Here is a 19,475-nt window from a genome sequence, read left to right as displayed (position 1 = left end):
TGGAGGAGCGAGAAGCGGCGAGTAGTGTGTATAACATTCTTTGGACCAATCTCCTCATTGTGATAGCAAGAGGTTGCCAGAATGTATGTGTGTGTGTGTGTGTGTGTGTGTGTGTGTGTGTGTGTGTGTGTTTCCACCCGAGGTCTGATAGCAGCACATCCATTAAGGTCTTGTTATCTGAGCCACGTCTGGTCTTATCCTCTGTGTGGTTCTCTGTGAAGCCGTAAGTAAGAGAAGAGGACTGCCAGGAAACGGCAAGAGGATTTGGACACACTGTGTGTGTGTGTTTTCTACCGTGTTGTGTTTGTGTATGCGTGTGCGTACACGTGTGCATGTGCATGTGTGCATGTATGTGTGCACGTGTACGTGTACGTTTCTCTTTCCAATTCATAGTGAGATATAAAATGGGTCGCAGGTGTTTTCCATATCATTCGGTTTGACACAGAGTACTGCCTTAATTCTTGGATAGCCATTTGAAGTTCCATTTCTGTTATGGATCCCTGACTCGCCACGCTGTTGCCGAGCGATGTGGAAACAAAGAGACACATCCCGCCATGAGCTCTGCTGAAGTCCTCCGGCTGCCAAGCCTCAGTTGGAGCCGGAGCCAAGAATAAACCGAAGTGACATCAGAAATTGTCTTGTTATCTCCAAAGCATCGAATCATCATCCATCATTTGGTGCGTCCAGATTCTGACAGGACAAACATGTCCCTTGTACAAACATCCACGTTATTATTTACGACCACATCTCTGCTTTGAACCCTTTCCTCCTTCTTTAATTAAAATAATAAGTCTGTTTCCCTGATTCCAGAATGAGATCTCCCAGGAGAAAAATGCTCTCCCACGCGGTGTGTGGGAGTATCAAGGCCGACCACACAGCTAACTCGGGCTAACGACGACACCGCCTCTTCCCAAACAAACGCTTCATGCTCCACCTGTTTGGCCTCGCCCGATTCAGGTCACCGTAACTTTGTTCGTCTGGCGTTTATTAAAAACACGGCATCATTTTTTTAATTGCGATATAGAAAAAAGGCGGATCGGTTAAAGGTCAGATGAGGGCTGCGTGGGATTTCTTCTCAAACATCGGCCGGTGACTCCGTGTGCGAACACAAGCATATCCTCCTGGCCTTGCTCGGCACTGGTGTATTCAGCGATTTAAAGGAGTCCTAATTGCCGGCACAAAGAACAGCCTCCCGGTAGGCCTGAGCTGAAAGAGGGAACATGGATCCAATGCAGCAGGCTTTGTTTAGCTTTGCGATGCTAGCTTGTGTTTTGCCCAAGTGGGCCAACATGGTCCGAACCCACTGTGGTTCTTCAGAGACAAAGCCTTTCCCTCTCCCCCCTCTAGCCTCACACAATAATAACTAGTACCATTGAGTCTCAAACAATACACTTACAAGGTCGCCATTTAGCCTGCGTGGGGATGTGAAACTCAAGCCTGTTGCTTCACTGCGCTTATGGGAACGGAGCGACCGAGCCCACTAGAGGTCCTGCTGTACTCTCAGAACCCCGCCTCAAGGGGCAACAAGCTCAAGAGGATGAGGGGTGATTAATACGCCACTGGGAGGCTGCGGTTATTCCGAACCGTAAATAATTACATAGCTGGAAGGAGCGTTGTCCGGGAAATCGAGAGAGCAGTCGGGGACACGGGAGGGGGATAGAGAGACACAGACACAGAGAGAGAGAGAGAGAGACAGAGACACAGAGAGAGAGAGAGAGAGAGAGAGAGAGAGAGAGAGAGAGAGACACAGACACAGACAGAGAGAGAGAGACAGAGAGACAGAGAGACAGAGAGAGAGAGAAGAGAGGGGAGAGCGAGAGAAAGAGAAGAGTGGGCGAGAGTGGAGAGGAGAGAGGAAAAGACACAAGAAAGTTTGAAACTGGAAACACATGCTTGGTGGCGCATGTATCCAGTGTCTGTGTGGCGAGGAGGATGGGGAGCGGTGGGGAGGGGGGAGAAGCCACACAGAACCAGGTAGGACAGGATGTGTTCCGGCTCAGTGCCCCCTGACCGTCACCCGACACCCCCACTTTTGTGTGGTTGATTTGATCCAGAAAGAGGAGGAGGAGGAGCGTCCCAGTTGAGATTGGGGATGCCTGTGGGCCGTTGAGGGGACAATCACATCTTCATAGGCAGGACCCAGTGGGGCAGGGTTGGGGTTAGTGGCGTTAGGTTTAATGGGGTTAGGGTTTGTGGTGTTCAGTAGAGGACTTGGCGGGTTCCCATGCAAGAGAGATCCATCGATGCATTTTTAATTATCTTGATGTGAAACTTTGAAGATATGTGCCAGTTATAAAAACGCAAGAAAAATGTAATTTTTGATTTTAGAATGAACAAGAAAATATGAATTAAACCGAATTGAATCCCCATTGCACGCATTAAGCAGCCTTTTAAAATCACACACACACCCCATCATTCCCATGAAGGCATCGGGTCCATTCCAACGACAACACGCTCGCTATCACTCACACTTGATGTTGAAGGAGGCGTTGGTGGAATGGAGCGACTCGCCCGAGGCCGTGTTCTCCACCACGCACTCGAAGTTGCCGGCATCCAGCAGGCGGTCCACGGCGGTGAACTTGAGGTTGCTGGTCTCCTGGAAACGCCGCTCGCTGCTCTGCAGGGGCTGGCCGTCGTGCAGCCAGCGGTAGGCGACGTCGGCCGGGTCGCTGACCTCGCAGCGGAGCATGGCACTGCGGCCGTGCAATGCATCCTGGGACTTGGGCTCCTTGGTGAACTGGATCGCGGCGGTGGCCGTGGACAGAGCTGTGGACGGGGAGGTGGGAGGGAGAGAGGGGTGGAGGGAGGACAGGGAGGGAGAGGAGGGGAGGGAGAAGGGAGAATGGGAATTGAGATGATTAGATTATAAGTGGGTCGCAGTTAACGGTTTACTGGAGTTTCCATTCATTTAGAGCCCACCACAGCCGCCCACTTAGCACCGTGAAGTCATTTAATCCTGGCTTCAGCTTTTGACTTGTAATCATTGTAAATCATCAGAAAACCCACTGCCGAGGAGTTAAGGTATTCTTTGTGATTCTGTGTCCTCACAAAAGGCCTGGAGGAGACACACACACACACACATTTGAACAAACGCAGACAGACACACACGCTGCGTGAGACAGCCCTATTAAAATAAACCAAGAACTGCAGACCTACCCCCTGCACCTCTTTAATCTGTTATATCCTCTGCACGGCCTGTGTGGCAGACATTGTTTCTGCCCTATTTAACCGTGACTCAGAGAGCAGGGAGCAGGGACAGTTTGAGTCACTGACTGCAGCACTGCAAGGTTCAATCTATAATGCAAGATAGGGTGACATGGCGTACGGGACTATAAAGGGGGTTACTTAGTCAAAGACAGGAGACAAAAGGCCATAGAAAAGAAAGTAAATGGAAAGGCATGATCAATTGTATTTTTATCAACGTTCCCAGCACTACTCGTGGTAAGCCTGTGGTTTTGTCAATGTCTAACGCGTCTCCTCATTCCACAGGCAGCTGCAGCCATCCTGCTAGCTGGGAATGGGTTCCTCCGTGACCTCATTCATAACCCAGCTCCTCGGTATGAAAGGACTGCTCCTCCCCAGGCCTGCATCAAACGATGTTATCATTCCGTCAGACTATGCAACGCTAAGGAACGTTCTGCTAGAGGCGTCGATGGAGCATGCCTGTTTGTGTGTGTCTGTGCGTGTGCGTGCGTGCGTGCGTGCGTGCATATGTGTGTCTGCATATGGGTGTGTCTGTGTCTGTGTGTGTGCGTGTCTGTTTTTCAGTGCATGAGTGTGTGTCTGTGCATGTGTCTGTCTGTCTCTGCCTGTGTGTGTGCATGCATTCTTCTCGGCTCATCTCCCTCGGGATTAGGACAAGGAAAGAGTGTGTGTGGGGATCTTTCACTAGTATTAAATCAATGAGCTCACTGCCGATGGCCAGCAAGGGTTATACCTCCACCGTTGACTCTTCTCCCTCCCTCCCTGCCCTTCTACACCACCCTCTCCTCCCTCTCAGAGCGACCCACTCCGCCCTCTCATTCAGGCAGTCCTTTGTCTTGCCACAGGTGGACCGGTAGAGAGATGAGGGGAAGTCAGGCAGTGAGACAGACAGTTGGACCGGCGAATAGGAAGACAGACAAACTGTTGAAATGGACAGTGGACACTGGACAGACAGAGGATAAAGGGACAGACAGCAGTCAGGCACAAAGACAGACAGCTGGCAGAATGTGGAGGGGAAGGACCGACAGGCACAAAGACAGACAGGCACAAAGACAGACAGACAGACAGACAGACAGACAGACAGACAGACAGACAGACAGACAGACAGACAGACAGACAGACAGACAGACAGCGGACAGGATGTGGGTCAGACAGACCGACGAGATGAAGGGACAGGCAGCCGACAGACAAAGGAAGACATACAGGCAGCATGTGGAGGGGACGCATGAGGGTTCGTGAGGAACAGAGGCTACTCACAGCCATCTGCGACTCATCCCGAGGCAACTCCATAAGACCGCAAGACCATAAGACCGCAGAGGCCACGGCGGCACCGCGGCCGATGTTCATTCACAAGACTGTCGAGTCGCAGAAATAGAAAGAAGAACGGGAAGAGAAACAAACATCTGTGTGATCTGAGCGAGACTGGCGCCCTTTCACAGCTAATGTTCCCTGACAGGGCGCTACGTCCGCGCCAACGTGTGAGCCGTGCATGCAGCTGGAGCTAGCACGCAAACCGTCACACACAGACAGACCCTTCCCCCCCCCATCCCTGTGGTGTTACCTTCAGAAGCCACATCACACAGCCAAGGCATGGTGTTGATGGTTTCATCTGAGATGCATGCTGACGCGGGGTGAGGGGGGGGGGGGGTGTGCGTACGTGTGCGCGTACATGAGCGCGTGTGTGTGCATGGGCTAACTACCAAGGTAAAAGAAAACCAGAGTAGAGATAGTGGAAACAGATAAGACGTTTTCCACATACCGCAAAATGACACGGGAGAGAGCGGGGGAGAGAGTCAAAGAGAAGGAAAGGGAGGAAGAAAGAGAAAGGGAGAGGAGGAGGGAGATAGTGAGATGGAAAGACAGACAAGGAGAGAACAAAGGAGGAACGGCCGGGATGGATGTCAGAGCTGGGCCGAGTCCACTGGCTCTTGGAGAGAGGGCCAAGTTTACCGGTCTGTTCAAACACAAGACGGCACGTTGACCTACATAGCCATACTACAACACAACCACTACAAAAAATACACACACACTATACAATCAGGGACACACATACACACGCACTATACAACCAGGGACACAAACACACACATGCACTATACAACCAGGGACACACGCACTATACAACCAGGGACACAAACACACACATGCACTATACAACCAGGGACACACACAATACAACCAGGGACACACACAATACAACCAGGGACACACACACACACACACACACACACACACACACACACACACACACACACACACACACACACACACACACACACACACACACACACACACACACACACACACACACACACACACACACACACACACACACATCTGTCCTTCTACAGACTGAACCACTGCCAGTGTGCCTTACAGCACTGGAATGCTCCCATTTCTAGCTCTCATCATGTTTGCGACCCCAACTTAAACTGTTGTGCAACCGCCTCCACTGATATTGTTTACATGTGGCGGTAATATCCATGTCCCGGTGAAGGTATACTCCATACCCATTGATTCGCTTGTGTCTGTGAATCATCAGGCAGTCAGTGCATAGGTCTCATACGCCTATGAGACCTATAATTTAAATGTTTAAAATGGTTTGCTAAAATGGACAGTAAACAATGCTTGATTCATGGATCATATGCATTAATTGACAGAATCCGATCGGACTCATATTAAGGTTTGGTGTGCTTCTATCGTATCTGCATTAGGACAGAACGCCAGGCAGAATGCTCATACACAGATGAATCTCCATATCAGGCCGAATTTGGCCAAGTGTTTGCAGAGCAGTGTTCTCGGTTCCACGAATGGCTCATAGTGTTACATTTGGCGGGTTGAGGCTGAGAGGAGGAGGAGGAGGGGATATCTGCATGGAGAGGGATTCTGTTCTGCTCGCTCCGCTTGCCAGCCCCATTAGGCAGGGCTGGGGTGTCAGTCTGTCAGCGCGCAGTCAGCCCGGCCGTAGCATACTTAAGTTTCCCTGACACGGTGTCTACCTGCCATGATGGGCCCCATAGACTGCCTCGCTCGCCTTTCTTTGTTACACGTGCACCATCTCAGTCTCCTACTCTTTCGCCGTCGAATGCACACATTGCGTTTGGGGAAGTTGGCAGGCGAGAGGATATTGCAAGTTGGGGAAGATGGTACACCGTACAGCAGACGCAGCACTATTTATATCTATCCATCCCTCAATATCTATATCTAACTATATCCATCCACCTATAAAGCTATATCCATCCATCTATATCAATATCTGGCTACATCTAGCCATCGCTATATCTATCTATATCAATATGTGAGTGAGTTTGAGACGGACAAACGTAAATCGTGCATGCGTTGTTTTTGCATGCATGTGTGAGTCCAAGTGTTGACAGCTGGCTCGATGTCCAGATTTAACAGTTGGAAGGAGCTGGGGGAAATCCGCAGAACGTAGCCCAGTGATCGACCCCTGGTGTTTGTCTGAGTTATCTCCCCCTGGTCGAAACGCAAGACTGCTCTTCTACACTGAAGGGCAGTGAGACCGATACGCCACTGTGCTCCTGTCACGTGTGACATGCCTTTTGGATGATCCTTCCGTGAACACACAGAGGAATAAAACGATTTCAAAAGAGGTTGCTATTGTTGAGCTGGATGAAACACAGGGTGAAAATGTCCTTGCACAAAACGCCAACGAATCACAACTTTTGTTTGAAGTGAAGAAGTGCGTGATCAGTGAGTTTGGAGGATTGTTTGTTATTCCTAGACTCCGAGGCTGCAATCAGGGGTAGAGTTGTTCCGATACTGATACCAGTAGCGGAAATTCTTCAAACACTGCCTAAAATGCAGTATCGGTACACACTCGGCATCGGCCGATACTCAGGTTCAGGATTCGGGAAGGATTTATTTATTTTTTTTCGGAACCCCTCTAATCAGGAGGCCGTTCAACTTTTGCACACTAGCGAGTCAGCACTCAGCTGGTGTCACCACAAAGGGTTGCCCTGTATCCCTGGAAGTTTCCCCTCGGAAGGTGACCACACACAGACACCCACACACGCATCAGTCATCACTCATCAACCCCGTCACAGTCCTCTGCTGTGGGGTTTACCAGCGTGGCCCCCCTGCCCCCCAGCCTGCGTGCTTAATCACTCTGTCAATGGGGAACATCTAAACAAATGTCAAGGGAGTCAGGTGGAACAGAACCCAGGGCCTCGGGACACCACTTAGCCCCACACACACACACACACAGGTATTCAACACACACACACACACACACACACACACACGCACACACGCGCGCACGCAGCCTTGTGCGAGTGCTTGAACCTATACTTGGAAAAGGGTAATTAAAATAATCTATTTGATTACATTTAGGCGACGACGAAATTGTGGATGAGATTAAATCAATTGCATTCCTCTCCTGACGGAAGGGAAGGGACATTAGAGGCACTGTTTTCACTCAGATGTGTACACGCACGCACACACCCAGGCCTCGGGTGTCACAATCTACATAACTCCATTAGTGATGAAAGCAGCGGGCCTGGAGATTACATCAGCCCGGTACACAAGTTTGACAACAAACAGCAGGACTTGAAAGTGGGAGGAAATGGCCCCCACAGGAGTAGCAGAGATGAACTGGCCGCATCAATAATTGATCAACTCCCAAACTGAGTTGACGGAGAGCTCTGAGAGCGAAAGCGCAGGAGACCAAGTTCAATTCAGAAGACTGCGTGAGACGGCTCATTTACGGGTGTCAACCCTTTGGAGTAAGCCATGATTTCTGTGAGTTATGAAATGTGGCGAACGATGAATGTTTAGATGTTTAAGGGGCTGTTCCATTATGAACAGCGCTCTGCTTCTAACCGGGCGTGTTCCAAAGCAAATTACAGCAGATTCACTGTTGCTCTGGAATGGCCGACCAACGGCATTTGCATTCCTGTCTTTGCGGTATAGACTAGGTGTGGGGGTGGAGGAGTTGAGGGTGGAGGCGGTAGGGACAGAGGGGAAGGGAAGAGGGGTGAGATGAGTCCGAACAACAAGTTGTTAAGGATGACCAAGACATGGATGAGTCTTCTGTCTTTAGCCGAATTACCAAAAAAACGACAATCTGCTTCATTAGAATCGCTTTTCACATACCCTCTTAATTTTACCGATCTCGATGATTCATTATTAATAATTGACGAAACAATTGTCCGTTAAATCCGATTTTTTGCTTGTATTTTACGTTTTCTCAAGGATGTTTAAGAAAAAGAATAAGAAATTATGACTACAAACAGTCTAATCAATCAAAAATTACCCTTTTGACGAGGTGTGAACGCAATTGACGGGTCAGTTCACTCTTTGGTGTTACCCTGGATTCTATCCCACCCCGTGCACCACCAGTCTTTAACCCACAGCTGGAGCCGGTCAGCAGCAGGGTCCTAGACGTAAGACTGCAGAACTCACAATGGTGTCTCCATTTGTAATCATCTGCCATAATTAGATTTGACCAGAGAGCTTTTGATGCTTTTCCCAAGCCTTCTCACCAAGTTGCGACGGGCGAGAGGCACTAGATAACATCGGGGCAGCCGGAGAGAGAGAGAGAAACACTAGTTTTCCCCAAATGGCGAAAAGAATATACACACTTGTGTTGAAAAACTCTTTGTAAACCGAGATGTCAAGAAGATGAATTAGAGTTAGGAAAACAGCAAAGACTATGGGAATCAACAGCCGTCCTTGATAAGAGCGCTTACATTTGTGCACGTGTGTGGCCATGAGGAACCTTGGGTATGCTTCTGCTCATTTCAAGGTTTAGGGTGGGGGTGCACGGTTCTGGAATAGTGCACCTTCCTGGGGGCGTTTAAGACCTTGTAAATGCACTGGAAAAAAGCTGTTGACAAGAACCAATAACAGCCTTGCTAATTAACACATACACTTGTATGCAGTAATACTATGAAACAACGTCTAATTGTGCCTTTCTTTATTTCTTTTCTCATTAATTATGGATTAACCAAAAAATCGAGCCGAAAATAAATAAAGGATGAGGCGTTGTGTGCATACTATTAAATTGTATCCGAAAAAAAAAAAATAGCCCATCATCTCAACTTCAGTTTAATGATGTACTCTCATGTGGGAGATAGAAGCACAGAAGTGGTAAAATATTGCATTTACTGTAAGCTCTGGGTGGAAAACAATATTTCATATTTCCCTCTGGATGGAGCCTTCCTTAGGAAGCCATAAACCAAAAGGTTTGGTTTATTTCAGCTTTGATGTCATCTTGGCTACCTCCACACCGGAGTGCGTTTGCATGCTTGGTTGCTCGCGCTGGCCGGTGGTTCTACGCCAAGTCTGCCTCAGAAGCCACCCTGACTGCTCTCTCATCCAGGGGAGGACAACGAAGGAGGCTGGTGGAGGAGGAAGAGGTCGTCTGAGGTGGCTCGACTTGACGAAGGTGACTGGTGTAGGAAGAGGAGGTTGGCTGAGGCGGAGTGACTTGATGAAGGAGGCTTGTGGAGGAGGAAGAGGCAGCGTGACTTGACCAAGGAGGCTTGCAGAGGAGACAGATGTCAGCCAAGGCAACATACGTGACCCGACAGAGATCGAGCAGACCGGAGAAGAGGCTCCAACTTGTAGTAAATCCAGTCTCTTCTCTGAGGCTGGAGCCCTCATTCAGAACAACCTAAAATCAATTACGCTATCAGAGTTATTCCATTCCACAGAATTTAATGGAAAACGTGTTCAAAGGAGCAAAGCCCAAATCAATTTTATATTCACGTACCGCCGGAGTGCACAGACGCCCACCTAATCCAATCACAGAGCACATTGTATCAGGTAATCGGGTCTTTGTGGAGATGTGCAGATTGCTTAGGGTGGAGGTCGGGGTGGGTGGGTGTAGGTAAGACTGTACTTTTCAACAAGTAAGAGGCTTGTTATGTCAAACCCTCTCCAGGGAATTCTAACAGGAATACTCCAGGAATATTCCAGAATACTCCAACTGGTCCCTTCGCCTTACTCCGTGTCTCGGAGCACACTCTGCAGCGCTCTACACAAAGACGGACCCCCTAGATGCATTATCACCAAGCAACGGTAGCATGGCAACCGTATCCGCCACCTCTCTCTCCACTCCTCCAGCCTTCATTACCTTAGCTCCCTCGCCCTCCCTTCCCTTCCCCTCTCACTCTCTCTCTCTCTCTCTCTCTCGCTCTCCAAATGGTGAACACAGGTACACACACAGCATCAGGGAGCTGTCAGTCTGAGGTCCTCATAGCACGCCCACGTACGAAAACGAGTCACAGACGTATGATCTCGGTTGTGACGTCTCGCGCAATTAGCACTCGAGCCTCGAACGAGAGCGGCGCGACTCGTGTAGAGATCACGGCGAAGTCGAATTCAAAGTGAAGCGTGTAGATGATTATGCCTCTCTATTCTCCTCCTCCGGATGGCTGGCTGGCTGCCAAGCTGACGTCCGTCTTTGAAGTTGAACACGGCCCCCGCATCAGGTCCAAGTGACCGATAACAAAGAGCAACACTAACACTCATGCAAGTGGGAGTCGAGGTGGGTGTTGGTGGCATTAGAACCGGCGTCCCAGTGTTCCTCAGAGAGGGCTCGAGTCTCTTGCCAGTTATACCGCCGTTTTGGCGTGGCGCTGGGGCGGAGCATGGGTTCAAAGGTCAAATGCGTCACATCGAAGACATTAGTCAGCGTCCCCGAGGCAGTACCTGGAATCAAGATGCCTACAGAGAGAAGGAACCCTTTGGGGAAACACCTCATTTCAGTGACGCCTCACACTCACACAATATAAATGGATAGTTTCCGAGCAAATTGGAGTGAAGAATAAAATAAAACATGTTTTTATGGATGAATCTTTGATGAAAAATCTCTGATGAAACAAACATAAGCAGACACCGCTACATCGCGACAACACTGTTCATTTCCTTAACCAAACACCGTTTCCACGTTGATGCAAATGCTCCTTTGAACCTCACAGCAGTTCATAGGCTTTCAACGGCGAACTAGTCACGGTATCGCTCATCCTTCTGCACCTCCTCCAGGGCGTCTTCTCGCCCCCTCTTCCCCAGGCTCCATCGCTGCCATTCCACATCCAGAATAGAGCCGTCTGCCCTCCCTCGACTGTCAACACCCGCTCATAAAGGCAGGCCGGCTGTTGCGGCGGGGGCAGGTCTTACTGTATCACTCCATCTCCCCAATACCGGCGCACATGTGCATACAGGGGGGGGGGGGGGCTAAGCTGAAGACCGGGGAGTGGGGGGGAGGAGGGGCAGACATTTTATCATCTCTGCCTGGAGCGCTCAAACCGTGAGGCTGGTGAAAACACACACAAACACACACAAGTTTACCCACAACACCCCGAGACTACTGCACTGATCCCGAGTGATGAAAGGGCCCCTGGGTAATATTACCCATGATTCACCCTGTTATTTTTTTCCCCATTTGTTTTTTTAGACGACAAAGCAACGCTGCCTGCAGCTGCGTTGGGCAGCAGGATCGTGAATATGCGAGCAATTATTAGATTAGAAGGGATTAGTGTTTGCCCAGGTAGTGCGGTGCCGGGCCAGGGCGGCTCGCTTTGGTCCTACATAACCGGCCCCCCTAATCCAATAATGGAGCACTCTAGCAGGGGCCCGGAGAACCACCACTGCAGCAGCAGAACATAACATGCATGTTTAGCTTTGCTTCGTCTCAACAAAGAATGTATGTACGCTCCATGGACGGCGGAGGGGAACCAACACCGACCGTTTACACAAACGCTCAGAGCACTCCGCCGAAGGGTCTGAGTAATAACGTCTGAGTTTGGTTTAGATTCGCGATCAAACGGTGGTTTGAACGACGGTGTGGGGTCCACTCCGGCGGAGTGCCACGTAAACCTCCCGGATTCAACATCTTCAGGGGGGGGTTCTGGAGGAACGTCCAGAACGTCCTGGGGGTGGGGGGGGGGGATGGGGTAAACACGGACGGGTGTCTGATATAGATGTGTGCGTGCCCCGTGGATACAGCGCTGACTGACTAACGAGACGGGTTGGGGATAAAGCACGGGGGCCAACAGGGGCTGGCGTGCCTCCGTGTCTCAAGCCTTCTGAAATATGATCCTCGCGGATCAACCATGTCTGAGGCCTAAACAGAGAGAGGGTGGAAGAAATAAATTATGTATCCCCCCCCTCACCCCCCATCATCATCGAAAGCCGAACCCAAACAAACAGCCAGGGAGGGAGACAGCTGGGGCCGCCTGCTGTAGGCCGACACCCTACAGAGCGCAGCTACCAACAATACTTCTCTGGATAGCCCTGTGGTGTCTGTACTCACCAGGAGCGGCGCGCTCTCTCTCTCTCTCTCTCTCTCTCTCTCTCTCTCTCTCTCTCTCTCTCTCTCTCTCTCTCTCTCTCTCTCTCTCTCTCTCTCTCTCTCTCTCTCTCTCTCTCTCTCTCTCTCTCTCTCTCTCTCTCTCTCTCTCTCTCTCTCTCTCTCTCTCTCTCTCTCTCTCTCTCTCCTCCTTGTTTTCTCTCTCTCCCTCTCCCCCCCTCGTTTTCTCTCTCCCCCCCCTCGTTTTCTCTCACTCTCCCCCCCTCGTTTTTATCTCTCCCACCCTCCTTGTTTTCACTCTCTCCCTGCCCCACTAGTTCTCTCTCTCCCCCCTTCGTCTTCCCTCCCTCTTTCCCCCCCTTTCTCTCTCCGCCTCCGCCTTCTCCCCCCTCCCTCTCTCCCTCCCTCCCTCCCCCTCCTTGTTTTCACTCTCTCCCACCCCCCCCTCCCTCCCTCCCCCTTTCTCTCTTCCCCCCACCCCCTCACTCCTTGGCTCCAGATGGACTCTACTTGGCTGCCTTGCCCCAGCCTCGGTCTCTGCAGGCCGTCTCTGGCTCGCATGCCTCCACGTTTGGCGCGGCTCAGACATCAGTGCCTGGGGGGGGAAATGGTCGCCTGCTGCGACGACCAAGTTTGGAAGAGAAGGCAGCGATGGAGAAATGAGAGGAAGATCTGTGGTGACCCGTTGAGAGAGGGCCTTTAGAAGAGCACTACTATTTTAATTCTGGTCATTTTTAAAGTGGTCATCACCTCATAGCCAATTAAAGGGCTACTTTGAAGGTAAAGTTTAAAATAGCTTGGTCTGAATTGGATAATTATCAGACTGGTGTCCGATAAAGAGAGGTGGAGGAAGATAATGAATGGCAGATGGAATAATTAACAGATTGATGGATAGATGGCTGGATGGATAGAAGAACGACAAACTAAATTCCCATGGAGTGCGTGCCGATTGATTTCCTCCCTTCCCGAGTGCAACACGGACTCCATTAAACCACATCATGCATGTCTGTTTCTGTCCTTAGCACGCCATTGCAAACGGGTTTCATTCGGTGGTACACTCCGGAAGCATGTGGTGTCCCTAAAAGCCTCAGCTAGCCCCTGTGGTATAATAATAAACTGCCCGAGTCTTTCTGAAGTGGTGATAAAGCTTTGACTGTGCTTTTTTATATGAAAAAAAATGAATGGTTGAATTTGTTGTGCAACCCAGTATATCGTCCCCTATGGACCCATCAAATACACCACAGGTGTCCTCCTACACACACATACACGACCGGGATCTGAGCGCGTGTCGTGCCATGGGTTAGTCACTTACTCCAAGAAAAATGTTACAAGGGCATGGGTGGTCTCCGAACACACACACACACACACACACACACACACACACACACACACACACCTCTAGAGTAAGGTATTTACTCTAGCTGGCTCCCAGCCTGTTTCTATATTCCAGTCAGCTCTGTGGGGGGGGGGTTGTGGGGGGTTCCCAGCACTGGTTTGCAGGATCCGGTGAGCAAGCAGTGTGTGGTCATCAGACCTTAATTAGCACTGTTCCCCACCCCCCCCCCCCCCCCCCCTTTAACCAGGGAGCACTGTGGCTCCACTCACACGGACACCCAACTCAGTGACAAAGAGCGTCTGTGAAGGCGGGCCGAGGGGGAGGGGGGCTCAGTCGTTGGCGTGCGTGCGTGAACGTGTGTGTCTAGTGGAGGGGGGGGGGCCTGCTGCAAAGGGACCCTTTCTCTCAGTGGAGGAAGCTACGGCCACTTCAGTCCGCCGTCACGGTGCGCATCGCAACACAGAGGGCTGGCAGCCGAGGCCCATGAGATAAAAGGTCTGAGTGAGCACGCACAACAGAGGGAATGGGCACACAGAAACGTGGACCACGCGGTCTGAGTTCCACGTCGCCAAGTATCTTCCCCCGCAGCTGCGTCCAGCGGAACCAGCCAGGTGTCGGGGGCCCCCACGGAGAGGCCCCGGCGGAGACCCAGACACAAGGCACTAATGGGGCACTTTACGGGGAAGTGTGTCATCCGACAAACAACATAAAAAGACATCAAAGGGCATTGTTGCGCCAAGAGGAAGGGAGTCGGGAAAGCAGGGAATAATATATGGAAGGAGAAAGCGAGTTTGAGAGAGATGGTGTTTTCCATCCAACGGCTTCAAATAATCTGATTACATTGCATATATTAAAAGATTCTGATTACAATGAATATCACCCCTTAATTAAGCGGGAGGGGGGGGGGGGAAATGCAGGCTGCCATTCGAGAGCCAGCAGGTGGTCCACTAACTCGCCAATCAAGGGAAAGAGGGGAGGAAATGAGCGAGCGCACAGAGAAGAAGGGGGCGATTAGACAGGATATAAGCAGCTGGTAATGCATTCTCCCCGTTCCACTTCCTCCCAGGTCCACCAGAGAGGGACCTTCACAGACAACAACAACGTTCTCTGAAAGGCAGAGTGGAAATGCCGGCACCGGCCTTTCTAAAAGGATTTCAGTGCATCTATTAACGTTTCTCCCTGGTTTGATTTCCATACGTCGTTCTGTTCCAAAAGGGCATGGGGTCCCCCCGGACCTGGGGGCAGGTAGGCCGCACGACAATAGAGACATTTAAAGTTCCTCGGCTGGAATGACCCCCCCCCCCCCCCCCCTCCCCCTGTGAGGGCATCGATTAGCATAGATGCGGGCGGGGCTACAATTATGAATTCCGAGCAGCAGGCTGGGGAACATGGAGATTTACCGAGAGGGAAACAGGCAACATTTTGTCCATTTTCAGTTGTGAATGGTATACGCTGCGGCGGCCATCTTTAAGTAGTATGTGCACACAACAATCAACATTCATGGGCCAAGAGGTGAAAGCTGGCAGAAGGACACGAGTCGAGACAAAATAACAAAGTCAAGCGCATCGGTGTTGATTGGGGAGCCACTTAAGGGCAGCTGTTAACGGCTCTAACATGTCCTCCAACTCTCTGGAGAAATATAACGGCTTTGAGTAGAACGCAGCCAATCAAACCACACTCGGCCTTGACAGAATCAATCATGCTTTGCAGCCTTCGCCGGCGGCGATTGTGTCTAATCACAGCACAAACTGCACCCAGAGGCTGCGTTACCTGGCAACAAGCAGCCCTCGTCACGTCGCCCGTCCACTCAGGTGCCTGGGAGCGGCGTCGAGGTGATTATATGGTGATGGCTGCTTAAACAGCTCCGAGCCGGGCGCCCTCATGAAACGGGCCTTTATGTATCGAGACCTAAGTCAACGGTCAGCACGCCAGCAGATTACAGTACACCCACCTCTCCAGATGGAAGGCAGATTAGGGCCCTCGGCGGCAGGAAATTAAATGTTTGGTCTCTACGTTGTGGTCGTATGCAAGTGTTTGTACAGGTAAGGGCCCCGTTGATATGGATCTAGACACCAACAGCCAGACTCTCAGATAGGACAGGAAGAGCGATAACTTGCTTCCTGGGGGATAAGTAGGGCCGGTGAAGGTCTTGCGTTACAAGAGGGTGCCACAATAGGAGTGGGACGTGATATGGGACAAAGAACGACCTTTCTTCTCAAACCCCTTCTCGTCTCAACAGTATCAATGTATATTTACCTTACAGCTACACAATTTGTACATTGCAATGCATTTCAAAATCCATACACTAAACCACACTAAAAATGCAAAACATTAAAGATATTTAACGCAGTGATCTAAAAACATTACGATGCAGCTTCCTATAGTAGCCATACACAATTATTCTGGTCTTAACAAGACGAGACCATGGTTGAGAGAATAACCTTGTATTCAAAGAACTAAAGTGATATCCCTGAGGAATTATGAACCAGTCCTGATTGAGATTAGGCTGTACAGGGAACATTCCTGGTCTAGTGTATTCCTCCAAGAAACCATGCCTGGCTGTTGGGGTTAATGCAGGCCTGCCTACTGAGCACACTCCTCGGACCCCAGCCTGGAAAATCTTCTCAAGTACCTCCTGCATCTGCTCAGCAAATGTCTGCGAACAATTGCTCGTCTTCCATGTGTGCATGGACCCGGAGTCTATTGTGTCCTCGTGAATGCATCTCATAAAATCTAATTGGTAGAAAGATTAAACGAGGGGGAAGACAATCAAGGAAAAGGACATGAGGATAATTGTGAGAAACCCCCCCCCCAAAAAAAAAATGGTGAAAGATGTGCTTTTTGCTCTGGACCGAACGAAATAAATAAACAAACCGTATGCAAGTGTGTGTGTGCCAGTGATTTGCTTCTATGCCTAAGAGCTTTATCATCCCACTACCCATTTCCAGCCTTAAGGGGGTGTGTGTGTGCATGTGTGTGTGTGTGTGTGTGTGTGTGTGTGTGTGTGTGTGTGTGTGTGTGTCTGTGTGTGTGTGTGCGTGTAAAGGTGCTCTATGGGGATTTTAAATGGCCTGCTCTCGTCTGCAGGTCTGTTTCCGCTCAGGGCTGTGGTCTAATGAGGACTGTGTTGGGAGTTTGAAGAGGTTTGGGCAGTAGTCCTGATTCACACAGAGTGCTGGAGCCCACACCCGATAAAGGTGGTCTTATTTATCCGGAAGAAAACCTTTTAAACCGTTTTTTTTTTTACCGTTTTTAATGAATATGAGAGTATGTAATATGCTGATCGCATCTCTGGTAGAAAAACCTGATTTACGTCATGACCGGAAGACATAAAACTAGACATGTCCTCATTAGCATTTTCTGAAGAATCTTTGGGGTGTGTGTGTGCGTGAGAGTGAGAGTGAGAGAGAGAGAGAGAGAGTGAAATAATATGCAGATCGCATCTCTGGATGAAGGGCTTTACTGAGTTCTTGACTGGCTGACATTAAACTAGACATGTCCTCATGTGCATTTTCAGGACAAAATCTGTGTTTTTGTTGCAACTGCCAACTCGTATGCGCACTGTTCGGTTAGCATGCTAACGCTAAAAAGGCTTATAAGCAAGCACGCCAGATTCAAATCCATGGGCCACTTTCAGGCAGACTTTTGATTGATTGAATAATAAAGTGGTTTCACAGTTATTTCACTTTCTATAATAAATAATAATATACAAATGTATTAAAAGTACAAAATGTGTGTTCTATAAAACTATCAGTGCGCACTGCACTGATAGTTAGGTGGTGGTATTGATTCCCAGGCGAAAATTACAACAACAAAAAAGGAAGAATAAAAAAAATTAAATAAAAGAATAGCAATAGTGTAACACTAGTGTAATCTATTCATGTAGCTCCGTATGTGAGTAGGTCGGGGCGGTGGGTGTATTCATAAGTTCTTCCAAAGTTGTGTAAGCTGGCAGATTTAGTAGCGCGACAAAAAGGAAAGGCCGTGACTCCGGGGACTTCAAAGCAGAGGCTCAGGAGGATCTGTGGATAAAAAGGTGTCAAGGGACCATTCACCAAAAACAATGGCTCCCAAAACATATCTCACTTGTGGGTGGGGGTGGTGAAACCATTGAAATAAAAAAAGGAGTAAACTCATTCCCAATCTTGTCTGTCTTTAAGTAGGCAAAACCCTTGCAGACGAAGCGAGAGATTAATGGATGCTCCGTCTGGTGTCTCGCTCGCTCTCGCAGCGCCTCACTCTCGACGCAGAACAACCGAGATAAGCTTTCGCTCACTTAAGTGCAGGAAGTTTTCCCTCCCCCTTTATAGCTTCCTGAATTGAGAGGAGAGTGTGAGTGCTCTCTGCAAAACAATGCTCTGCCAAGTAAGGTTTCACGGCTCTGGTCTTGTGTACAACACTGCATTTAAGACAAGGAAATTAACCCTGTTTTTCTACTTAAAACGAGGCGAAATACGAGATGCACGCACAACACCACGTTACACTACAAGTTCACAATTCCTACGTTTCACTGGAGTAACATATGGTACTATCATAAAGAACAAGATTTCACTAAATTGAGTTAAGAATATGAACGGCGTAGATTATTTGATGGTAAATCCATGTCACGTAGATGCAACATGCAACAATGCATTCTCACAGGGGGTTCCCAAAAGGTCTGGCCTTCTGTGGCTGTCACTCAAGCAGCTTTAGCGGGAGTGCTACTTGACACTTGTCCAAGCCGGCGTAAATGTTTAAGACAACAAGAGCAACAGGTGATGCCAGGCTCCGCTTTCCCAGTCACATCGATGCCACACAGTCAAAGGATTAACGGGCGAAATTGGTTTTAATCGGCAGTGTGAAGGGGGGGGGGGGGGATCTTTTGCATTCCTCAGTCGTTGGCAAACACACCGAGTCCACAACAAAATGACTTCCTCCCTCCTTGAATGTGAAAAGAGGGGCTTTGGTAATCAGCGAGGCCTGACCTCCACAATGAGCCCCCCCCCGGAGCGCACTGTCACTCCCACGCCGGAGAGAGACAGCGCCCAGCAGGCGGTGGCTGGGCCCCCCCGGGATTTAATGAAGTGACACCTACGGGCTTCGCTCACTCTCTCCCTCCTAATTGGCCGACGCGGATGTTTAGGAATACTGGGGGGCGGGGTGAAGGGTAGCAGCTGTTGTTAAGAGCAGCAGCATCTTTGGGGTGAAGTGAGAGAGTGAGAGAGAGAGTGAGAGAGAGAGTGAGAGAGAGAAGAGGAAGAACGGCCATATATGGACGAGGGATAAAGAAGCATGTCGAACCCCCCCCCCCATGGTGACAACCAATTACCTGTTCTGAGTCCGTCTGTCAGAGCCCTTCTCGTCTCAAAGCCTGGACAATACCGCTTCCTGTCTGAGGAGTGCGGTAACCCAGGGAGACCGTGGCCAGGCCAACATCATCCCAGAGCAGTCCCACTCCGTGCCAGACATGTCAAAGAGGAGCAGGGCTACGTCCTGAGCCGTTTCCCTCCCCATTCATGTTGTTTGGACCTTATGTAGTCGTGTTACATTTTGCACTACCTCAATGTGTTCTCCATTACGTCTGTCTTCCCCGAGCATGATTCAAAAGTAGTAATAAAACCTCTGCAGCAGCAGTCATCCTCCCCGGAAACATCACATTAAGAGTGTCGACGATAGGAA

At 49.8% G+C, this 19,475-nt stretch overlaps 1 protein-coding gene across 1 annotated transcript in view; it reads right to left on the bottom strand.

Moving 5' to 3' along the window:
• The window catches only part of ptk7b (protein tyrosine kinase 7b), a 72,640-nt gene that overhangs the window by 28,111 nt on the left and 25,054 nt on the right, over window positions 1–19,475 (bottom strand). Inside the window, exon 2 of the mRNA XM_030379218.1 lies at window positions 2,470–2,766. Coding sequence (XP_030235078.1) covers window positions 2,470–2,766 — 297 coding nt within the window. The remainder of the gene's footprint in view (window positions 1–2,469; window positions 2,767–19,475) is intronic.

This window comes from Gadus morhua, chromosome 15, assembly GCF_902167405.1.
Source record: "Gadus morhua chromosome 15, gadMor3.0, whole genome shotgun sequence".
Lineage (NCBI taxonomy): Eukaryota > Metazoa > Chordata > Actinopteri > Gadiformes > Gadidae > Gadus > Gadus morhua.
The sequence above is the reverse complement of the archived record's forward strand: the minus strand, read 5'-3'. Positions and strand labels throughout refer to the sequence as shown.